The sequence below is a fragment of the Pelmatolapia mariae genome, linkage group LG3_W (genome assembly GCF_036321145.2).
Source record: "Pelmatolapia mariae isolate MD_Pm_ZW linkage group LG3_W, Pm_UMD_F_2, whole genome shotgun sequence".
NCBI lineage: Eukaryota > Metazoa > Chordata > Actinopteri > Cichliformes > Cichlidae > Pelmatolapia > Pelmatolapia mariae.
The window spans coordinates 216443-241852 of record NC_086229.1 but is presented as its reverse complement, the minus strand read 5'-3'; the positions used below and the strand labels follow the sequence as shown (position 1 = coordinate 241852).

Genomic DNA, 25410 nt, shown 5'->3' with positions numbered 1-25410 from the left:
ATGAAACACATGAAGGGCAAGGGAGACTTAACAGGGGTTGAAAACACAAGGGGAAACTAATAAACAAATGAACTTAGATAACTTAATGAACTTAAACAAACCATAAACATCAAAATAAACTAAAACTCAAAATGCTGGGTCAAAAGACCCAGGATCATGACAATCTCATCAAATGTAACAGAAAAACATGACTAGAATTTCCACAAACGTGTTTACAGGCTGACTTTAATGCGTTTCTACACATGCTTGTCCTCTAGTCATGTGATCATGTGGTTTGTAGGAACGCTCCTCTTCCTCAGAGGATCCACCTGTGCTTCCTCTCCTCTCTCCTCCGCCTGTTACAGTGAGGGAACCTCCTCCATGATGGAGGAGCTGCTGGAAAGTGCTGAGAGTTTCCTCCAGAGTGAGACCTCTGTCACAGTTCAGAGGATCTACGGCAGCAGAGACCTTCATGGACACTAAAAGTCTCAAACACACAACAACAACATCACACTGACTCCACTCTGACATCACTGATCAATAATCAAAGAACACACAGATCAAACTGATTGATCAGCCATCAGAGGAGTCGGATCAATGGAGCTGCTCCTGTTCCTGATGTCCCCTGTTTGATCCTGGACCTGAACTCTCCCTGCAGAGGAGACACAAGACAGTCAGACACACACACACAAGACAGATATCAGAGGTGAAATGTCACCTGACTCTATTTTTACCAGAATTCATTAGAAACGTTTTAAGCTATTGTGTTTACAAACAGTGTAATATGACAACATAACCTCCTTTCCAGAGGTGATAATCAAATAGACAGACAGATAAACAGACCTTTGACTTTTAGCTGCACTGATTTGTATCTTATCCAGACATTGTTCATGTCAACTGCACACACATATTCTCCACTGTCTCTCTCTGTGGGGTGTTTCAGGGTCAGACTGAGGTCTCCAGTTTTCAGCAGGTCTTTGTTCATCTTCGTTCGGTTTCTGTAAACCTGGTGCTGTTCTTCAGGCTGGTCAGAGCCGTTCTTATACACGTGGACCTTCCTGTATGGTTCATAGTGTACCCACTCCACTTTAGCATCTTCAGGAAGGTTTTGTGTGGTTTTGAAGGGCAGCTGGACAGACTCCGCCCCCTCCTCCACCTCCACCTGACAGACTGAGAGGACAACAAACACAACATGAGCTGTACAAAGTGTGATTGGTGCTCACAGAGCAGCATCATGTGACTCTTGTTCTGCACTAAATGAAGCGATGGAGTGGCGCCTCCTTCAGGCAGAGAAACAGCTCATGGAGAGAAATAATTATTAGAGCAAAAACAAGAGTGGAGCTGCAAATAAGGCCGAGAGGAACGCTGCAGAAAACTGTTCATGTGTGAATTCATAACTTCATAGATTTATATAATTTCTACAATGGCGGATAGAGACAAAATACTGTTGCTGTTAATCTGACTATCTGCAGCTTTTACACGCACGCAGTTACTGTCCCTCTATTTAGAAAGACAAGCGTCAGCGTGAACTTCACACGTGGCTTCTACATTCAAAACAGACTCTGTCCCAAACTAAATCCTGATGTTGGTTTACAGCATACATAAATTTACTTTGAAAAAAAATGAAATTTATGTATGCTGTTTGCATTTTGTTCATTCTTAAGCTGTGAGTCTACACCAACCAAAATACTGTCTTTAGTTATTAACATTTGAAATGATGAAGGCACTTGAAAGCAATACAATTATCTGCCTTTTCAGAAAAACAAAAACTTTTCAGTCTTTTTAGTCTTTCCCTCCCAGGCTTCTAGACTTCTGATTGCACAACATTTCGTTTATAGCGTTTACATGTTTTACATGTTTTTTCAAAACTGCACGTGTGGACGGGATTTAAAAAAAAAACAAAAAAAAACAAAACGAAAACAGAAAGTCTTCGTTTTCAAAAATACCTGTGTACCTGTGGATGTAGCCTTAGAAATCAGATGTCCTTGCAGAGCCTTAACTCCATCCTGTACATCTGATTTCGACTGAAGCTGTGTGGTGAGGCTCGCTATGTCCATTTTGATTGTTAATGGATAAAAATGTTCTTCTTTTACTGTTACTTTTTGTGGATCACAAGGTTTAAAACTACTTAAAAAGACACACACACAAAGTAACCCCGCTAGAGCGCCTATTTTGGGTCACTTTTGCCGGTCCCAAGTCCAGATAAAGGAGGGTTGGAATTGTGACATTAAAAAAAATAATATTTGCTAAAATAAATTTAATTTGTAGTTCTAAATATATTCTAAATGCTTTTAGGGTGTTTTCTTTACTCACTTTATGTCTCGTCCACAGTGTTATTTCTCTCTCCTACAGCGCCTGTTACAACATAGGTAGGACCTAATATGCAAATTAGGCAATGACGTCATTTAGCGACTTCTAGTGACTTTTAGGACAGCCAATGGCAATTTTCCTTACTGAGGAATTGGCAACACTGCGCTCGCCTTCAGATCTGGCAGAAGCGAGAGAGGAAAACACACTACCTGTATTCCATCTTGTCATTTACCTGTTTTTTCAGGTTAGTAAGTAATAAGGCCACACATGTGGTCCACATAATTTACATACCAAGTATGGGTAAAACCCGACCAGCAGTTTGTTTTGGTGGGATCCGTTTTTATTTATTTTGCTCTTTGAAATGTGTTACGGTTAAGAGAGTAGCAGCTAGCTTAGCTCTCCGCATGCTGGAGTAGCCTTCAGCTTTGTCTTCTTCTAAACTTAAGGCACCCTCTTGTAACAACAGTACGCCACGGCTCCTGTATATTTGAGTTAGTGTGTTTGCAGAGACAGTTTGATGTGTTGCCACTGTAATTGTAATAATAACTCTAATCGCTCTGCAATGTTGATGTGGAGATTTCCACTACACAGATATGCCATTAGTATATGATACAGTGCTGGAATGTTTGTTTTATCAAACTATGTGTGGGGAAAAAAAGAGTGTGATTTGTAGCTCATAGTAACAAATAACAGATATGGCTGTTTAGATATTTGTTTATATTATTTAAGATTAAAGAGGTTAAGAAGTTTTTGCAACCTATTGTGGTGTGTCTGGTCATCATGAAGACACTCGTACTCTTAGTGGCTACTGTTGCACTCCTGGTGAGTTTATTAATACTCACCCGAAAGAGGAAAGATGAACAACACCACCTGCAGACAAGATGGATGCATGACAACTCACATCTCCGTGATATGACACAAGACCACAATCATCCATGGATGAACAACGCATGGTATAGATATATACATGACAGCACACCCAGAAAAGACTGCTATGTTTGCTCCTACATGCCCCCAACGACACAATACGCCACCCTGTATGCGAAGGGAATGGACATAATTCAAGCAAAGTGTGCCGCGAGCTACGCCAGCCTTGGGTATCAATTCCAGGGAATCGTGGTCAACCATGAGGAACCTCTCCAGATAGGACTGCGAAATGGCACATGTGACGAATGGTTCTGGGTTGACCTGAAAGTGAAGCACAGAAGTAAGGCTAAATCATTCCCAGTCTTTCTTGAAAACAATGGGAATTTGAGCCACAGCCTATGCTACCGCCAAGAGAACGGATCCACACCAATGGGAAACACCACCAACTGCAAAGCAGTACAGACACAAGCTCCTGGAGGGCCCGTGAAAAGCAACAACATCTCAAATGGCACCTTCTGGGTGCAAGGGATGGCCTGGATCTGTGGCCAGCAGGCCTATTTTATCCTTCCTGGGAATTGGACAGGTCAGTGCGCTCCCATTTTCATATCAGACCACACTTTCAAGATAACCATGGACGCCACGTCAACTTCAACATCAACAACAAGGAAAAGACGAAGCACCCCGAACCTCAAGCAGCATGATTCTGTGTGGGGTTCCGATGTCCCAGAGGAATTCAAACTTTGGACTGACAGACAGAAAGTTATTCACGCACTCTTCCCATGGGTGGGGGTAGGAAAACACGCTTTAAGGATAGAGACTCTGAACTATCGCTTTGGACTTTTTCTGAATGCTTCATGTAAAATCGACGAGGAACAGGATCAGGAAATTGACGCCCTGCGCATTGCAGTAATGCAACACAGGGTAGCATTGGACATGATTCTCGCCGAGAAAGGTGGACTATGTATCCTTTTTAACAACACATGTTGCACATACATCCCAGATAATGTGCACTCACCGAACATGACTGATGCTCTGGAAACACTCAGACAACTTCGAGATGCACAACAACGAGACTATGCCACAAACACAGAAGACTGGCTTACGTGGCTTTTAAGCGGCTCTTGGAAGTCCCTGCTAATTAAAGGACTTGTTTTTGTTGGTGTTTTCCTGCTGTTGTTGTGTCTGTTCACTTCATGTGTCATACCTTGTCTGAAGAGCATGGTATCACAAATGGTAACTGCTTCAATTCATGCTTACATCACCCTATCACCAACTGATGAAGATGGTAATGAGATAGACACTTGGATATAACATACTCACAAAAACCCACTATTTTATGATGTCTTGGCTAAAAATGTCTACAAGTGGCCATAGACTGATGCACTGTTAGTGGTTGCTATGTACATATATAGAAGGAAAGATCAAACAACAGGTGGGAATGTCAAAAGATTTCAGGATTTTGGCATTTTTATTATCATTTTATTTTATTATTTTATCTTTTGCTCTTTATGTTTATGTTTGCTCTTTCAGTAGGTCCCACTTTGTGCAGACTCTTAAATGGGGAAGTTACACTCTGTACTCCAGTCTGCACGCAGCAGCTATTTTATCTCTTCCTGTATCATTTCCTGTATGTGCTTTCAATAAAAGACTACTTCTTTATGCTGCAAGGGAGAGTCTCTCTGAGATTCCCCGTGTACACGTTAACCTGTCTGAGCGTTTTATTCTGACCTGAGTTGCATAGCAGGAAAACTCCTGACAGTAGTCATGGCAGACCATGACAGGAAGAGCCTGGTATGGGACATCAGGAAGAGCCTACTGTCTCTGTCATCCAGTGAACTTTTCCAGATTGTTTTTGCCGTAGGCCCTGTTCCAGGCAAAGTTGCTGCAGAGCTTTCCAGTGGAGACGCTGATGAATGTTTTGAGTGCATCCACGCCTTTATGTACAGTAAGGACCTGCTAGATGCTGAGGATAGGGACATGGGAGAACTGCTAGCCCTAAAAGATAATGTCGATGACGTTGTTCAGTCTCAAATTAGTGTAATCTTACCTGCTAAGTCGAGTGTAAATACAAAGCCAAATTCCCCACTTATCACTGATGCCACAAATGTAACCACTCCTGTAACAACAAACGCCAAACTAATCACCTGGACAACTAATGAACTCAGCTATGATGTTTCACCAGAGTATGTCCAAAAGATGCTGTTAGACTATGAGGATTTGAGCCAAAAGCTTTTTAGGCTGATGCACATTCCCACAACACGGCGCTGGCACTGCTGGCAGCCTTAACCCAATTTCCCTCAGGATGAATAAAGTATGATCAAATCAAATCAAACAAGCCACAGCACAACCTACATCAACACTTTCAGTCCCACCAAACGGGGTCCCACCTCACTCTGTGACACAGACAGACATTTCCAGACACAGAGGACTTGAACAAGTAGTGTCATTAAAGGATCTGTCCTACAGTCATCGCCGTAAATTTAAAGTTCAAGGAGGCCAAATTGGAGATCACTCATCTGACATTAGTTTTAACAATGTTTGCAGACAGATAGAGGAGGGGATGAAAGATAATTTCACTGAGTCTGAGATCGTGAGGGGTGTGCTAAGGATAATAAAACCAAGAGATTTCAAGGACACCCTGGTAAATAAAGAAGACATGACTGTAGTTGAGCTCAGGGGATTCCTTCAGTCACACTTAGGAGAGAGAAATAGCACAGAACTATTTCAAGAACTAATGTGTGCCAAACAAAATGAGTATGAAACCACTCAAGAGTTCCTCTACCGTGTTAATGGACTGAAGCAAAGAAAACTGTTTGGGTCAAGACAGCCAGGGACTGACATTAGGTATAGCCCAGACACAGTACAAGGTGTCTTCTTACACACAGTGTATCAGGGAATAGGACACAAGCACAATGATATTCGCAGGAAGCTGAAACTTTTACTTTCAGACAACACAGCTACAGATGAGATAATCCTAAAGCATGTTATGAGAGTAACAAGCGATGAGAGCGAATGACAAAGGCATCTGGGGTCGACACAATGCTCAAAACAAGCTGCTGCACATACTCTACAGGTTAAGGGAGAACATGTGAAGGAGGCAAATGCAAAGAAAGAGACGGCAGAGCACATAGCTAAATCAGATAAAGTACAGAAACTCCCAGAGAAAACAGATGTCCTCACCAAATTGGTAGGCACGCTCGCAGAGAAAGTGGAGAGAAGCCAGTCATACAGCTGTCTACCCCCTAAGTCACAAGCAACCAGAAGAGGAAGCCGTTATGGATGTCCAAAGTGTTTGCAGGAGGGGTTACAAGATTGTAAACACCGCTTCTCTTGTGGCAACCTGGGACACAGAGCTGTGTGTTGCCTAAAAAACCCTAGGCATCAGGGAAACATGAACCAGTTGCTGTGGGGGGACAAACAGTAACTGGAGTTCTTCCCAAGTCTCAATGCACAGAGTAGCTGAAACAGACAGCAGCCACAACATAACGGGGAACAATAAGTTCAAAACAACTATTGAAACAGCCGCTGTTAACAAAAAGCATAGCTGTGAGAGAACTACTGCTAACCTCCTGAAAGACATGACACCTACCAATGAATCTGTTGCCAAATTAATTGGTAGGAAAACTTTGACTAGGTGTATACTCAATGGCCTCGCAGTCAGTGCTCTCCTGGAGGATGGGAGGATAAAAAGACACTGGAAGTGTAAGCAGTCAATGGTGGACTAATCCTCTTTGATGGCTGGGTGATCATAACCATGAACTTACCAGGAAATGAGGACCCAGCCTTATCAATCAGTATACCCTTCCTGGTTAGCTCATTGCCCTTAGAAATGCCACTTTTGGGATTCAATGTGGTTGAAGTAGTGATTCAGGGAAAACCAGATAGGCTAGTTTCCACTAAGTCACTTATTAGGTGGGGCAATGTCCATCCCTGATGACACAGCACAGACCATTGTCCATTTTGTACAGACTAAAAAAACTGTTTCTGCTCAGGGGAGCTTGAGAACAGGTCCAAAAGACAAAGTCATCCCAGCTGGCAGCGTAACCTGGGTAAAGTGTAGAGTACCACCAAAATTTGACCCTGGTGACCCCCTATTTTTGTTTGAACCTGAGGAAAATTACCCACAGTTACAACAGCTAGATGTGGGTGAGGGCCTCTTAGAAGTTCAAATGGGCAAAACTCCACATTTAATCTTGCCTTTGGGGAACCAGACAAAACATGACATTATTCTACCTCGAAAAGTTTTGATTGGCAGTATTCAGCCTATCAAAAAAATTGTTGAGACTGACTAGGGCTGGGCCATATCATACCGTTCACGGTAATACCGGTATAATGTTGGGCAACGATAAGAAAATGAAATATCGCGATAGAATATGGGTAAAACGCGCATGCGCAGTGCCTATGTTTACATACGCACATGGCGGAAAAAGCATGGCGGCGATGGAGAATGAGAAGGGCAAAAGTGGATCGTTGAATGAAACGGATGAACCAGAATTGGTTTGTAAAAATGCTGCAACTTCAGTGGTGTGGAACTGGTTTAGCTTTCGTCCGTCAGATACACAACGAAGCACTATTTTTGGTAGAGCATGCTAGTGGGCCGTCGTTATTACCGTGTTTTTTGGAAAATACAGCACACTTAAAATCAATCCTTTGATTTTTCTGAAAATCGACAGTGCCCTTAAAATCCTGTGCGCATTATGTATGAATTCTGGTTGTGTTTACTGACCTCGACATGATTTTATTTGGTACACGGCGATCAAAAATCTGTCAAATGTTTTAGTACGACTTTGCTAAGCTACGAACCCGCACCGCTTGATGGATTGTCGGAGCATTAAGGCTATCGTAGGCAGGAGCCTCGCGGAGTGATACGTACTGTGCTTCAACATAATCTTACCGTATTGTGTGTGTATAACCTCTTTTTAAGTTTTGTGGATATTATACATGGTTATGCTGAGGATATGTCGGCCAATTTCCACTGGAAATGCCTTTTGGTTAAACTGTCAGCAAGGAATTTGCATCTGCACTGTTAAATTTTTATATAACTTTAATGCACATAAAAAACAGCTGCTTGTTTAAGTGAACATTCATTGATGGGTTTGTTTGGTTTTTTTGCACTAATAAAGTTGTGGAGTTGTAAAGTATTTTGTCTAGTGTCAATTATATCATCAGTTATATCGTTATTGCAAATTTTCAAATGTATATCGTGATAAATATTTTTGGTCATATCGCCCTGCTCTAAGACTGACTCACTCCCAAACAGAGACGTAGAGATTCAGAGTCCCACAGTTGAATATAAAAAAAATATCAAAAAAAAAATTGCACAGTGAAAAGGGTACTAAAGCTCAGTTGTTCCCGCCCTCTTTTGTCCTCCTGTTTCCCCTCCCTCTCCCCTCCAGAGAGGAGTTAAACAGTTTGATGGCGTGTGGGACAAAGGAGTTTTTAAGTCTGTTGGTCCTTGACTTTGGGAGAAGCAACCTGTCGCTGAATAGACTTCTCTGGTTGTTTATGGCCATATGCAGAGGATGCCCTGCATTGTCCATAATGTCCAGCAATGTCCTTTTCTCTGCCACTGTCATCAGAGTATCCAGCTTCATACCAACCACGGAGCCAGCCTTCTGATTGGTTTTTCCAGCCTGGATGAGTCCTTCTTTGTTCTGTGAAAAAGTTCCTTACCAGACTCCTGTACTCCTCTTCCTGATCATCCCAGATACACCCCATGATGGCCGTGTTGTCTGCAAACTTCTGAATATGGCATGATTCAGAGTTATAGTAGAAGTCAGAGGTGTACAGGGTGACGAGAAGAGGGGACAGCACAGTTCCCTGTGGTGCTCCTGTGCTGCTGACCACAGTGTCAGATGTGATGTCCTTCAGTCTGACGTACTGTGGTGTGTCGGTGAGGTAGTTGGAGGTCCAAGTGACCAGGCAGGGGTCCACCTGCATCCTGTTCAGTTTCTCCTGGAGCAGACAGGGCTGGATTGTATTAAAGGCACTTGAAAAGTCAAGAAACAGGATCCTGACCGTGCCTTTTTCCTTATCCAGGTGTGAGTGGGCTCTGTGTAGGAGGTACAGAATGACATCCTCCACTCCGACATCCACCTTGTAGGCGAACTATAGTGGGTCCTGGGCATGTTGTACCTGTGGTCGGAGGAGGTTGAGAAAGAGCCACTCTAGAGTCTTCATAAAATGTGACGTCAGTGCCACCGGTCGGAAGTCATTCAGCTCATTGGGCCGGCTCTTTTTGGGGACCAGGACAATGTAGGATGTCTTCCAGAGGGCGGGCACTGTCCCCAGTCGCAGACTGAGATTGAAGATTCTCTGTAGCGGCTCCCCAAGTTCAGCAGCACACGCCTTTAGCATCCTAGGACACACCTTGTCTGGGCCTGCTGCCTTCCTGGGGCGAAGCTTCCTCAGTTGTCTCCTGACCTGATGTTACGCTGTTGCATCACGATCAGGGTCGTGATGCAATTTTTTGACTTTTCTCTACAGGGGAGACTCATACATCTAATCTGCTCACAATCACTCAACTCACTTCAACAACATGCTGACTCAGTCATTTCTGCACGTTTCCTCATGTTACAGCCCTGACTTCAGTTCAGCTGAGGAGGAGATGAGGGAGGAGAGAGCAGTGGTGGAGGAGGCAGGAACAGTTAGCATCAGAGGCTTTGAGCCATCATGGACTCCCACTCCGACTCCTTCCATCCAGCCCTGTGTTGATCAGCAGCTCCAAAGGACTGCCTCCCACCCAACTTTGACCCCCACCAGTATGCCTATAAGACAAACAGGTCCACTGAGGATGCAATTTCCACCGCCCACTGCTGTGCTCTGCATCACCTGGAGAATCCTGGGACTTCAGTAAGGATGCTCTTCATTGATTTCAGCTCGGCTTTCAATACCATCATACCCAAGCTGGTAAACTTGGATCTCCCCCCTCCACATGTGCATGGATCAAAAACTTCCTCAGACCGTTCACAATCAGTCAAGGTTGGCAACCAAAGATCATCCACCCTGTCACTCAGCACTGACTCACCACAGGGATGTGTGCTGAGTCCACTCCTATACACCATCTACACCAGTGACTGCACCCCCACGCATCCCTGCAACATCATCATCAAATTTGCAGACGACACCACTCTGATGGGCTTCATCACCAACAATAACGATACCGCCTACAGACATGAGGTCCAGCGAATGACAGAATGGTGTGACTACAATAACCTCATCATAAAAGCAGGAAAACCAAAGAAGTGGTCATGGACTTCCGCAAGACAAGAACTGACCCCCCTCCCCTATCCATAAAAGGTGACTATGTGGAGAGTGTGCCCTCCTTTAAGTTCCTCGGCACCCTCCTGGGTCTGGGTGCAGTTTCCCCCTCTGGGGGCGAGGGTACCTGGACCTGGGGTATAGAGTATGTTTGGGGAGTATGATTGTGTGAACAATGTCCATTTGTGTCTGTCTTTACGTTGGGTGAGTGCTGAGTATTTGTATATGTGTGCATGAGGGTGGGAATGTACATTTGTGTCTTTGTGTGCCTGTTTGTCTGTGTCTATATGTCAGGTCATCCCTGTCTGGTACACTGGTTGCACAACAACCGACAAGAAGAGACTACAGAGGGTCATCAGAACTGCAGAGGAGGTGATCGGCCGTCCACTCTCCTCCCTGGACTCAATTGCCAGCTCAAGATGTCTCTCCAGAGCCAGGGTAATTATAAAAAGACCACTTCCACCCTAACCACCAACTCTTCAACATCCTTGTCTCTGGAAAAAGGTTCAGATCCATCAGGTGCAAAAACCAATAGACTAAAAAACAGCTTCTTCCCGTGGGCTGTCAGAACTCTTAATGCAAACTAAGAGTGTGAACAGACTTCTCCAATACAACTACTCTGTCGCTGCTACCGATTAACTACGTTGCTGCCATCTCAGGCCACATAAAACCAGAGTTATGATAAAAATATCTGCAATGTTTGGTTTTCTTCCTGAATACTATCGTTGTTTATATTTACTGCGGGAAGAAACGGTAAAAACGGCGTTTTATAAGGAAAACGATCGAAAGCAAAAACAACCCCCCCACCCCCCTCTCTCTTTTGTATTCGTCCAAAAAAGCACCAATCAAAAAATGATATAGCAACGTGGCATCTAGTTGTTAAGAAACGGGGGGAAGTTTTAGGAGTGACGGCGGTGTTTTGAGATGTGAGAGATTTGAGACGTTTAGCACAAATCTTGTGTAGTTAGTGTGTAGTGTAGTCAATAGTTTTGTTGGTGTGTCAGAACAATGAGGCGACTGCTGAATGTTACAGGTGTTACAGGAGTGATACATCTCCTGTTGACAGGCCTGCAGGTATCAGGCTGTTGTTCTCCTTTATCTCATAGTGGGCAGAAATTAATTTTTGGAGTGGCACAAATAATTTGTGTGGCATCAGATTTGATGCAGAACAGCTGATTGTTCTGTAAATAGTTTGAAATGTTTTTAAATAAACGCCTTGGCTGCATTAAAAAAAATAGCTCCAAAAACCTTTGTTTGCCAAACTGAGTTATTTTTTTGAAGAAGTAACTATATAATTAATTGCCCAACATTGGTCATTATATGCTGTATTTTGCAGACAGAGAGTTACAGACTCTCTCCCAGACCACAGACTCATAATACAAGTCAGAGCTTTAAATTAAAAAAAAAGAAAGAAAGTTGTGTTTTCAAAATTGGAGTTCAAGTTATTTTTACTTCCAATAGTGTTAACATACTACACAGGTCATGACTAGATTTCTTTTTACATTTTCATTGTAAGTGGGCTAAAGCAGTTAATTAAAAGTAGTCTAACATAAATGTAAATGCTGTAATTTGATTATTTTAATAAACCATGTAACTTGGATGGATTCGATGCTGGCGTGACCACAGTGCACACGTCTGATGTCGCTCACAGTGGTCCAAGGGATCGCTCAGGGAGTTTGTGTGTTCGCTCAGACACATGAAACATTAGAGGGAACATTGCTGACAGGGCTGGAGATGAACTGGATTCTGATTTCAGTCACAGTTTTGGCTTTCAGTCGTCATCAAAACACTTTGTTTCATTCATGTTACTCTGAAGTTTTCCTTTCTTCTCATTGACGTGTTATGAACCAATCACAGCCCTTTCCTTTACAGCGCTCTGCTTTCACCCCTCCCTAAAAGCCCAAATTCACTCTCAGTTTAGTTCAGCTGGAGCCAAGATGACACAGAGAGCCTTTGGTCCATGAGATCTATCTAGGAGACATCAGTAATATCAGGTTTGTGTAAGCCGTCCTGTAGAACGCTTACATACAGCTGCTTCTGTCTCTGAGTATCTCTCAGCTTCAGCTGGGACTCCACCCAAGTGTTGGTTGGTTGTTGGCACAGGTGTAGAGCTGCTGCAGTGATTCACAGCTGCTTTCATCCAGTTTAAATACAGACATGAAAATCCTCCAAATATCAATCTAGAAATTGAAATATTTGGAGGACTGTGGGACATGTGAGGCTGACATTAATATGTCTTAAAGTGGGAGATGAAGAAATGATTCCAGGGCCCAAATCATTGAAACAAACATCAATCCACACTTCACTTTGTTTCATGTCTCTAAAGTGGGAATATTTCAGTGTGATGAACAAACGGCCTCCAACAAATAAAGCTGATTTTCCTTTCCTCTGTAGCTTCAAGCTGTTTCTCTTTACAAGGAGAGCTACAAACCTTTTCATCCAGCCACAAAGACCCCATGGGCTCCTCTGGGTCATCACACTCATCTGTTTCACTTCACAATAAAAGCCTCATATTTATGGCTGCTCCATCCTGACATTTGACAACATCTAAATGACTGGATCAAAGTGTTTGAATGATCTCAGCAGTTTTAAAACTATTGATATTTGTACATTTAAATTGATTTGGACTAAACTAATAAAATTATTGATTTGATCCAAACTCAAATCAGCCAGAGGCTTTTATTTTGAAGTTAGGATCATTTCAACTCCATTTTTAATAGTCTTCTTAGTCTATTCATTTAAATGCACAGTTGCTCTGCTGCTGAATGAGCTGAAAATAGATTAAAGCTCTTAGAGAATCAACTCCTACATGACTTCTGACCTGTATCTACAGCACTGACCTCTGACTTTCAGCTCCACTTGTTTCATCATCACGAGGTTTCCCTCCCTGCTGTAGACGGTGCAGGTGTAGATGTAGTTATCTTTCTCTGTGGGGTATTTCAGGGTCAGACTGAGGTCTCCAGTTTTCAGCAGGTCTTTGTTCATCTTCGTTCGGTCTCTGTAAACCTGGTGCTGTTCTTCAATCTGGTCAGAGCCGTTCTTATACACGTGGACCTTCCTGTCGTTTAACTCGTAATTGTCCTTCCACTCCACTTTAGCATCTTCAGGCAGGTGAGGTGTGGTTTTGAAGGGCAGCTGGACAGACTCCACCCCTGAATCCACCTCCACCTGGGGGACTGAGAGGACAACAAAGCACAACATGAGCTTGGATGGAGACATTTGTGTTGACTCTAACAGGCTGAATGCTGCTGCTTCACTGGGAGCTCACTGTTAGATAGAAAGTGGTCAGTGTGAAGAGGAGACGCAGCAGAAAGATGAAGACTGACAGGAAGAAAGCAGTGAACAGACTGTTGGAGCTGCTGTTAGTGGGACAGGACTTTATTCAGTCTGTGAGGACCAGATTTGACTTGATGAAGCAGAGAAACACAGTCTGAGTGTTTCTGTCACACTCACTTCATCACACAGCTCAGTTTGACAACATTTGGAAGAATTTGATAGAAGCCTTCCTTTAGTAAAAGCACCAATAAAACACCATGAAAACACCTCACTACACACAAAACTGCAGTACTGGCAAATTGGACATAAAGTATGAAAAGTCAAAGTACTTATTGTGCAGAAAAATGTTCCCATCAGTGTCTATGGATCAATATTACTGCTGCACATGTTTAAGGCTGAGCTCATTTCAAATCCTTTCTATTGTGTTGAATGTGCAGTAATGCATCATATTCTATAAAATCACATGTTTGTAGTGGCTGTCCTGTGAGGACCACGTATTAAAGTTCAAAGTATTTGAACTGATCCAACTTTATTAACACAGACAAAGATTTGTGGATCAGCGGCTGTTTGCTGCTATAGATATAATCCAGCTGATGTGGGAGAACTACATGTGACACTTTGATGCAGCCATGAGTCTGACTGATTTCTTTCCATTTTCAAAGGTTGATGCATCAGTTAAAGTCCTTAAAAAGCTCAGAAATAAAGAGAAAGGTTGGTTAAAGCAAAGAGAGGCACTGGCAGCATTTAAGACACTAAACAAGAGAAACAGATCAGAGAACATCAGACTGAATAAGTGGAATAAAGTGAAACAGGAAGTTAGCTGTGTGCCGGTCTCCAGGACATCCTGTTCTTCTCCTTTAAAGAGCTTCTGAAACATTTATTTTTTGTCAGTATTAATGATATAATGAGTGTTATAAGTTCATCCAGCCCCTCTTTATCACAGAGATTTGTTACACTGTGATTATTGCTGAGCTGCTGTTATCAAATTTAGTGTGCATGTGGTAAATTATTATCATCATGTTGGTTATTTTGATTCTGTGCTCAGTATAAAAAAAATGTTCATAAGTCAATGAAAAAACATTTGTGTCTATTTTTAGTTTTAAAAACAAAGTTGATCATTTGACCAAAGATGAAGTAAAAGCTGTGAACTTTACTTCTGTGTCTGATGTTTATTGAAGCTGTCAGCTGTCTGTCAAAGTGGACAAAGGGACGAACAATAAGGACAGAACAGTAAAAAAGCTCCTTCATGACAAGCAGAGACATTCAAGGAGAGAAATCTTCACTTCAGAGCTTCTCAACATATCTGCTGCTGCTGACGCTTGGCTCACTGCAGCATCGAGAGAAGGACGACACAAAGAAATAACACAGCTGTCCGCTCTAGAGACCAGGTCAGTGAACTCATCACCATGTAGTGGATCAGCGTGTTAAAGTGGAGGCAGCTCATGGATGAGCTAATTATGCTGCAATGAATTCAGAGATGATGATGATGATTGGAAAGGCTCACACAGAGGTCAAACATACCTCCCAGTATGAAGAGGAGGTGCAGCAGCTGTGGATGAAGCCAGCGTCCTTGAAGCTGCGGCAGAGGAGTTTAACCAGAACAGAAAACCATGTTTGAGGAGGACTCTGGAGGACACAGCAGTGTGTAGAGCAGCAGCTACAACCAGCAGAGTGCTGCACCAGATATAGAGCCTACAGAGTCAGCTGTTCACCAGCTAACACCTGTGACTCCACCCAGATGAAGCTTTAGCACCACACCTGTAGAAGCTGCCTGTTTACACTGAGGAATCAGAGCATTTCAAGGACAGGACCACCTCAAGAACCAAAGACTGATTTATCCCCACTCAGCACCTCACCCACAGCATAAAGGAGCAGTCTTCCAATCATGCCATTACTCAACAGCCACTAGATGGCAGTGCTCAACTGGCTGATATTACATTTGGCACGAGGGGATCTCATTAATGTGTCTCACAAAGTTTGACGACTGCCCTGAAAATGATTGAGAACAGAAATCGTCCGTTCAGAAAGAATCAGTGAACTGAAACTCTGTCCTAAGTGGCTGAAACAGGACTCAGCACCAGATGTGAGAAGAATAAAGACGGCACAGGTCAGTCATCCTGAAGTTTGATTGAGTAACGTCTGGGACTGGTGTTTTGGCTCTCCAGTGATAATTTAGAGATCTCTCTTTGACAGACTCACAAACTTGTAAAGGTCAAAGATCCTGTGAAGCTGAGAGAGCTCCGCGACCTTCTGACACAGGTGAAAGCAGCTAAATCAGAAGGTTGTCTCACCCACAACATCCAGGAAAAGTGTCTCACTCAGGGTTTGAAGTATAAGCTCGAATAGCGTGTTAGAAAATGGAACATGTCCTGATGTCTTTGACTTGTTGAGTTCTTGTTCAGTGTATCAATAAGATCCAGGTTAACGTCCATGTTTCTGAGGTTTACAATCAGTCTCCTTGATATTTCTGACAGTATAATAAACATGTTGTATAGTTTCATCTTCTCCACAGTTCTCTCATTTCCCTGCATCTCTTCCTATTATTAATACTGTTCTGTTTAAACCAGTGAGTCCAAATCTGACTCCTCATATGACCTCCTCTCCTCTCTTCTACTCCTTCCTGTGCTCCTCATTTCTCCTCCTTTCCTTTGAATTTTCTAAACCATCATCCTCTCTTTTCTTCCACCCACTGCTTTTTCACCTGTCTGCATACCTGTAAACTGACCAAAGATGAACCCGAATCTGAACACATTTATTTATTTAACCTTTATTTAACCAGGATGATCCCACTGAGATTAAAAACCTCTTTTTCAAGGGAGACCTGGCCAAGATAGGCAGCAGCACGTATCTCACAGTTACAGAAATTACAAAATAAACACAGGCAGCAACAACACACACATGCAAAAAAAATAAAAATAAAAATAAATAATTAAATACAAATAAAATTCAATTAAAATGACAAGCAATCTAATTGAAACAGTTGCATGTTATGGCCTCAAGGATTCTTAGTTTTGATTTAAAAGCACTGAATGAATTCAGTCATTTTCCATTCGTTCTGCAGTTCGTTCCAAGCAGAGGGTGCTAAATGGACAAAAGCTCTTTTGCCAAGTTCAGTTCAGGCAAATGGAACAGAAAGCAACAAGTAACCTTGCGGACGAAGAGAATACCAACCAACATGTTTCAATGCAGGCAGGGAACATATGTAGGAAGGCAGCAATCCAATTATTGCCTTATAAATAAAACCGTATAGATGAGAGTTCCTCCAACTAAGCAGGCTATCCTAGCTGAGAGGATAACTCACAATGGTCAGTCTGAAATTTACGGTTAGTGATGAACCTCAGAGAAGCATGATACACAGTATCAACCAATCGAAGACATTGAGCCGAAGCATTCATATACAGAATATCTCCATAATCCAGCACAGGTAAAAATGTTGCAGCAACAAGCCGCTTCTTTGTATTAAAAGAGAAACAACTTATTTTGAAAATACAAACTCAGTTTTAACTTTGGTTTCTTCACGAGTTTCTTTACATGTGGTTTGAAGGTGAGCGAGTCATCAGTCAAGATACCCATATATTCATACGTGTGAACTAGAGATGGCACGATACCACTTTTTTATGTCCGATACCGATATAAATTTGGATATCTCCCGATACCGATATGAATCCGATATAGTGTGTTTTTTAATCAATAAAACTGTTTTTTAAATATCTTGCTGCATTGTGTATAAGTTCATACTCAAGTTTAAATAAACAACAACACTAAAGCTATTCTGTTATACCTGTATGTAAAAAACACACTGCACCCAAAATATTTCATAGTTCAGCAATACTGATCAATCTAATAAACTTAAACCTACTCCATCCTTCCTATTCTGGTATTTTGAAGAGTACTTAGCAGAAATATTAAGCAACCTAACTAATAGGGTTGCAAACTCCCAGCAAAATAAAATAGGGAACCACCCCCCACCCTCCACCTCATGATGCTTAATCGATGTAATCAACTTTAATTTGATGCAGGGTGAAAAAAAATGCACAGAAATAAATTATTTTTCTACAATAATTAAATAGATTCAACATCTTTCTTCTACAGAATTGCAGACTGCACAGATGGTACCATCCCAAAGGAAAAAGTACTATAGCTTACTAGGGTATATTAGACTTAACAGTTACTATATAGAGTAATGGACTTCTATACATTTTACATCAGATTAAAACTTTGGGTGTAAGATTCAGATAATTATTTATTAAAAGCGAGACATTTTAAATGAGAATAAGAAAGATAAGTATGTCTTTGTGCCCCCTTTTCCCTGTTCATGCCCTATCGGCCCCCCTGGCTAAACTTTGCTAGATCCGCCCCTGCACAGTTACCAGCCATCAGCTACGCAGAAAAGGATCCTGGTGTAGAAAGTAATATTAAATAAATTCTAACAACAGCTTATCAAGTTTAAACGTGCTGCTGTTGTTCCGCCGCTGGTTTCCTCTTTCTGGTGCAAAGTGGGCCAAAAACAAAGAAGAGAGACGGAGTCGCGACAGAAAAGCCGATCAGCTGATCATTGATCAGTTTCAAGATTGAAGTAGCAACAGAAGAGGGAGGGAGAGGTTGTTAAGCTTAACATGGGAATGCTTTACAAACATTCAGAGATGAACTTACACACTTGCTTTACTTCTCTCTGGGATAACTTCCTCGGAGATGAAATGCTGGTTTGGTAGCGAGGCTACAAATACACACAGTCGCTCTATCACGTGAGCACACTGCTCCGACGTGCTATGGTTATGAGCCGAGTTACGCCGTGTCGCAAGTTTTGTGAGGTGCTTTTTTGATATTTAATGGATCGGATTACATTTTTTATTTCTCGCCGATATCCGATCCAGTAATTTACGTCAGTATCGGACCGATACCGATACGTAATATCGGATCGGTCCATCTCTAGTGTGAACCACACATCACTCATTTTAATGGTCTCATGTCTTCAGTCATCTCTCCTGTGTACACTGATACCATAATTGATCCTTTTCCTACTTTAACATGAAACTCTGGAATAATGAATGCTGTGTTTTGATTGGCTGTGTTCTTTGATCCATCTGTACAGATTTGAACATAACTGTATGATCAGTGTTTGTGCTGTGTGTGACTTTAAAGTAAAAGCTCAGGAAGATCCATGGCTGTACTGCTGGTACCAACACTGTCTGACTGAGAGATTTTAACTTCAGCTGTTTTCTGTTTCTTCTGACAAACCACACACTGACAAACTTCAATTGATCTGTCCTTCCCAACTGTTGTTCATAATATCTGAGTTTGATTTCATCTCCAAATTTTCATTATTTCATGTTTTAAACATGAAGCTGGATCCATCGTACTTCTCCTTCTCCTAAACCCACTCTGATATTTACACTCTGGTATCTTTTATTTTCCATATAGTTTGTTAATCTGTCGTTAAGCATCGTCTCCATTATGTTGCAGATGTTGGATGTTAAAGCCATTGGTCTGTCATTTCCTGGTTTTCATTTTGGTACAATCACTGCTTCCTTCCAGCTCTGTGGAAGTTTTCCACCCTCCCAAACTCTGTGATATGATTCTAATAAAGTGTCTTTGGAGACTATTTATCCTGATATAACAAACCTGATCTTTTCCTGGTGCTGATAGTTTGGATTTGTGCCTGATTTTATTCTGTCTTTGTAAACAGTGTATTTAATAAATCATGTGAGTCTTCTACTCGCTGCAATAACTCCTGATTTTCTATAACTGTGTCTTCTTCACTAATATTATCTGAACTATATCTGTCTTTCACTGCTGTGACTTCTCTTCACCAGCCTCCACTGTCACTGCTCCACCCTCCCCTACACCCGAGCTACAGACCACCACAGATCTTTATCACATTCTTTGTTTGTGACCTTCCCTTCTTTCTTCTTCATCGCCTGCTTTGCTGTTTCTAAAACAGTGTTACAAACAGATCAACTTCAATCATCAACACTCACATCAGTTTGTACATTTCCTGCTCACTAACAAGTCTGAATGTCTTCCAGTGAGCAGTACTGAAACACCACCTCATCATCCCCCTGTATCACTCCTCTACACTCAGCTCTGTCTGATCATTACAGGAGTGAGATCACTTCCTGCAGGAGTGTCTGTGACTTCCTGCCATCAACAAACATCTGACAGCCAATCTGAGACCACCCTGAGATCAGCTGCTGACTCTGTCCCTGCTCTAATATCTACTCCTATACAGCTTCTTTAACTTCATTCATTCTTCACTGACTGCTCTGCTCACTGTGACCATTAAAATCCCCACACCACATTATTTTCACTGCACTGGTTTCATCCACTGGTTCTGATGACAGTCTGCTACATGGGCTGTAAAAGCTGAGCTTAAACTGTCCCAGTTTAAAATAATCAGCCCGTTCTCTCTCCTGGTCCTCCCCCAGTCTCTTATTAACATGATACGTCTCTGAGAGCAAACACGTCACTGCTGCCTTCACAGTTTATTTCATTTTCTCTCATGTTTCCAATGGTCTGAACACTTTATTATACATGCAATGAGTAGAGTAATCTTAACCCCTTGTGAGAGCTGTATGTGGTTCATGTATCTGTCCTACATCTGATGCTGACACTGGACAAATCTTTCATTGCTTACCAACGTCACCTCTTGCATTAAGTAACATGCAAGAAAACAGTCCACCTTAAAAGCTGCTGCTAGCTGCTGCTTTCACACGTTAATGAGTGAAAATAACAGGCAGCAGGTCAAAGGTCATCACAATGAGGAAGGCCTTTACTTCATTCACATGAACTGTGTTTTCTCTTCCACACACTGACCTTTAACCTTTGACCTCACCTGCTGAAGAGAACTTTTCTTCTTCTTCTGCTTGACAGAAGAATCAAACAGTGATGTCCCAATAATCCATCAGTCTGTTTTGGCCCTGCTCTCTTAAACTTACTGCACTACACTCTTTACGGAAACATATCATTTCTTGTGTGCATTTTAAATTAAAAGCACTCTAACATGTCAGTGGACACAAAACCTTCATTTCTGAGGGTCCGCGTGGTCACAGTGATGTAAATGTCATCAGACGGTGAGCGCGAGGGGCTGTGCGCAGGTCCGCTTTTCCCTTTTTGTTACCGGGTGGATTTCAAGTGGACTCCAAAGAAGTCTAACAGGAAGGACTCCTCTGCCGTGGAGTCTCAAGCTGTCCATGTCCACAGCAGAGTAGAATCAAGGCTTTAACCAGGCCTTTATTGTGAAACACTGAATTTGTGGAAAAGTCAGCCTGAATATCTCCAACTGTGACGTTTCCTCTGAAGCAGCAGAATTCAAAATGTACTACGTGTTATTTCGTGAGAGAAGAAGTCAAGGAGAGAGATGGCATCACAGTCAGAGAGAGAGTGGACAACTATCCCACAGGAAAGAATGAAAGAGAGAAGACACATCCAGTGAGGAGAGAGATGGTAGCAATATGTAGCAGCTGATGAAGATGGTCAGACAGACGGGCTGGGCACACAGAGGACTTTATGATCTGTTCTTAAATTCAGTCCAACATGGATCATTTCTGCTCAGAGTCCAATCATCTCTGGAAACTTGCCACTGTGCTTACATGGCACACGGTGCGCTGGGCTACTTCAACAAATAGCACTACACCTCTGGTTGTCAGCTTCATCTCTCCATCGCTCTCCCCGTGGCTACAGTACAAGTGAGCTGACACATCCATCAGTGGAGACTGTGGGCCAGTAAGGAGCAGCAGCTGCCTGCAACATGGGCTTTACATTGAAAACAGCCACAAGTCTGGGCCTAACCACGCCTTTGGACTTCTTCATTTCAATGAGATTTACATTTCAGGGAGTTCCCCTGGAAAAAGAGCCATTTTGAAAGCTGTTTGCTGACTTCATCAATAATCTGCTTCAATCATCCAGATGAGAATCCTGAGAATGGAGCAGCCCTGATAGCAGCTCATAGGATCACAGTGTTTTTCATTCAGCTGATTGATTTCACAGGTTAGGAGGTGAACAATCTAACTGTGCTCCTCCTTCCACCTTTGGACCACTCATTTAGTGACAGCCAGGATTTGACAATCAGCTGTGACACAGGAAAACATGAGGTGGGAAACTCTGAAGATTTGCTTTTCTCTACAGGGGAGGCTCGCACATCTAATCTGCTCACAATCACTCAACTCACTTCAACAACATGCTGACTCAGTCATTTCTAGGGCTGCACGATTTTGCATAAAATGAGAATCACGATTTTTTTGCTTAGAATTGAGATCACGATTCTCTCACGATTTTCTTTTCCAGTATAAATATTTATTGCACTTATTAACTGCACATCAACTTCGTAACAGTTGAGACTGAACATAAAAACAATAAATGAACATAAAAACAACAAATGTCTCACATTTTGTCGTTGCCGCAAAATGTTGTACTGCTTGTAATTCCGTCTCCACCGTTGCTCGACACTGCATGTATAGAGCAGGTAGTGCAACAATAGAAAAATAGTTACTGGACGGCACTGTGTAGCGTTTGGCTAGGGTGTTGATCATTTTCCTAAATCCCTCGTTTTGCACAGTGTTGATGGGAGCCATATCTTTAGCCAGGTGATAAGTGATAGCCTCCGTAATTTCTTTATGCTTTGCGCTTGTTTTCATGCAGATTATGTCCCGGATCAAAATGCGGTACAATCGTCATCTTTTTTTCTTTTTTTTTTAATCGTTGTCATTTGGAAATGAGATCGCACATAAGTATGAATTGAGATCGCGATTTTCTAACGATTAATTGTGCAGCCCTAGTCATTTCTGCACGTTTCCTCATGTTACAGCCCTGACTTCAGTTCAGCTGAGGAGGAGATGAGGGAGGAGAGAGCAGTGGTGGAGGAGGCAGATAAGGAAGAAGAGGAGGAGAAGATCCAAAGAGGAGGCAGGGGGAGAGGCTCAGGAACAGTTAGGATCAGAGACTTTGAGCCATCATGGACTCCCACTCCTTCCATCCAGCCCTGTGTGGATCAGCAGCTCCAAAATGTCTGCTCACTCATGTTCTTACTGTCTGTGCTCTTCTTTCATTTCACTCATTATATATGAACTGCTTCTAAATCACACTGGATATGGATTTTCTGTCCATCCACACTAATTCTCTTCATTCTCACCTGATTGTTTGGATGCTCTTTGGTAGCACATTCAAAATCCTCACAGTGACTTCTATTGCCACACTGACTGGACAAATACAAAGTTGAAGGCTTCATGTGTTTGGCACAAATAATACTTTGGTAGGTCTGAATTGTGTTTTGAACCATCTCTCAGGACCAAAGTCTTTTTGCTTCATTCAAAAAGAGCTGAAGGCTTTTTACCTCACAGTTTGTCCTTTGATATTATTGGATGATGGACTATGGAAAACACAAATGTGCACTTCTTAATGGCTCATATGTGCTGTGAAAGAGCTCTTTGTCATCTTGAAGCCTTTTCAATAGTTTTTCTTTGGCTGTTTGTAAAGTTTTCTGTGTGAACTCTCAGGAATCTGGAGCAGTCTAATAGAAGTCTACTGGGGTATAGAGGGAGGAGCTTCTGTCAGACTCTTTCTGATGAGGAACTGAAGCCGCTCTCATGGTCTCATCAAATCCATCAGACTCTGCTGAGAAAAACAGTCATGTGACCTCTCAGAACAAACAGCCTGTTAGTTTCCTGCTGCCTCCATCACTCACTTTCATTCACTCTCAATCACACTAACATGTTAAAGCAGCGCTATAGCTCACCTGGCTGAGCAGGTGGGCTGAAGGCGGGGTTGGTAGGGTTGAGTATTGCAGCCTTGATGCGATCAAATCGAAGGAAAATGATGATGGAGGCAAAAATATCCTTAAGATTTTGGTAACTTTATTCTACGTGTAGACACGATACAAACTTTCCTCATGGTTGCCATTTCTGTTGTGCACCCTATCACTCAGTCAGGGGCTTGATGACGCAACATACATGCCCTTGCAGTGAAACACCCCTTTGTGGTGACAACTAAAATACTGTCGCTCAGTTAAACAACAGTAACCATAATGCAGTTCAACACATTCTACAACACAATGAATACCTTAACACTGGGCTTACTACAGGTGCCTGTGTGTCCCTCACTCTCTCCCCACTTTCCTGTCTACTCTCTGCACCTATATAATTAAAGGCAAAAATGCCTCCAATAGAAATCTTTGCAAACACAAAGTCCCACAGCAGCCCCTTGTTCTCCGGCTAAAATGAGAGTTTTTGTCAGTGGAGTCTGGTGGCTTTAACCACACAAACATTACAGCTGCGCTCAAATATCACAAAGAGCTGTGACAGCAGAGAAACACATGAAAATCCTCCAAATATCATCTAGAAATAGAAATCTGTCCACTGTGGGACATGTGAGGCTGACATTAATATGTCTTAAAGTGGGAGATGAAGAAATGATTCCAGGGCCCAAATCATTGAGACAAACATCAATCCACACTTCACTTTGTTTCATGTCTCTAAAGTGGGAATATTTCAGTGTGATGAACAAACGGCCTCCAACAAATAAAGCTGATTTTCTTTTCCTGTCTTTTCTCCAGCGGCCTCAGCTTCTTCCTCTTTCCCCTGTCTTCTTCTGCAGACGCTCCTCTGTAGCTTCAAGCTGTTTCTCTTTACAAGGAGAGCTACAAACCTTTGCATCCAGCCACAAAGACCCCATGGGCTCCACTGGGTCATCACACATCATTTTCACTTCACAATAAAAGCCTCATATTTATGGCTGCTCCACCCTGACATTTGACAACATCCAAATGACTGGATCAAAGTGTTTGAATGATCTCAGCAGCTTTAAAACTATTGCTATTTATACATTTAAATTGATTTGGACTAAACTAACAAAACTATTCATTTGATCCACACTCAAATCATACCAGAGGCTTTTATTTTGAAGTTAGGATCATTTCAACTCCATTTTTAATGGTCTTCTTAGTCTGTTCATTTAAACACACAGTTGCTCCGCCTGACATTTTTGGCCGTAAGATCAAAATATCAAAGAATTTATTTTATTTGAACAAACTGATAATAGGTTCAAACTGAAAGCTTTTAGAGAATCAACTCCTACATGACCTCTGACCTTTGACCTGTATCTACAGCACTGACCTCTGACTTTCAGCTCCACTTGTTTCATCATCACGAGGTTTCCCTCCCTGCTGTAGACGGTGCAGGTGTAGATGTAGTTATCTTTCTCTGTGGGGTATTTCAGGGTCAGACTGAGGTCTCCAGTTTTCAGCAGGTCTTTGTTCATCTTCGTTCGGTCTCTGTAAACCTGGTGCTGTTCTTCAATCTGGTCAGAGCCGTTCTTATACACGTGGACCTTAAAACTATCACTGTCCTTCCACTCCACTTTAGCGTCTTCAGGCAGGTGAGGTGTGGTTTTGAAGGGCAGCTGGACAGACTCCACCCCTGAATCCACCTCCACCTGGGGGACTGAGAGGACAACAAAGCACAACATGAGCTTGGATGGAGACATTTGTGTTGACTCTAACAGGCTGAATGCTGCTGCTTCACTGGGAGCTCACTGTTAGATAGAAAGTGGTCAGTGTGAAGAGGAGACGCAGCAGAAAGATGAAGACTGACAGGAAGAAAGCAGTGAACAGACTGTTGGAGCTGCTGTTAGTGGGACAGGACTTTATTCAGTCTGTGAGGACCAGATTTGACTTGATGAAGCAGAGAAACACAGTCTGAGTGTTTCTGTCACACTCACTTCATCACA

At 42.4% G+C, this 25410-nt stretch overlaps 1 protein-coding gene across 1 annotated transcript; it reads right to left on the bottom strand.

The window, feature by feature from the left end:
- Window positions 1-255: 255 nt before the first annotated feature.
- On the bottom strand, window positions 256-25002 carry LOC134624128 (uncharacterized). The gene is made up of 4 exons (XM_063469106.1): window positions 24798-25002; window positions 13257-13592; window positions 823-1149; window positions 256-631 (listed from the first exon to the last, which is right to left on the bottom strand). Exons 1-4 carry the CDS (start codon window positions 24940-24942, stop codon window positions 540-542), a joined length of 900 nt encoding a protein of 299 aa, XP_063325176.1. The 5' UTR covers window positions 24943-25002; the 3' UTR covers window positions 256-539.
- Between the last annotated feature and the right edge of the window lie 408 nt (window positions 25003-25410).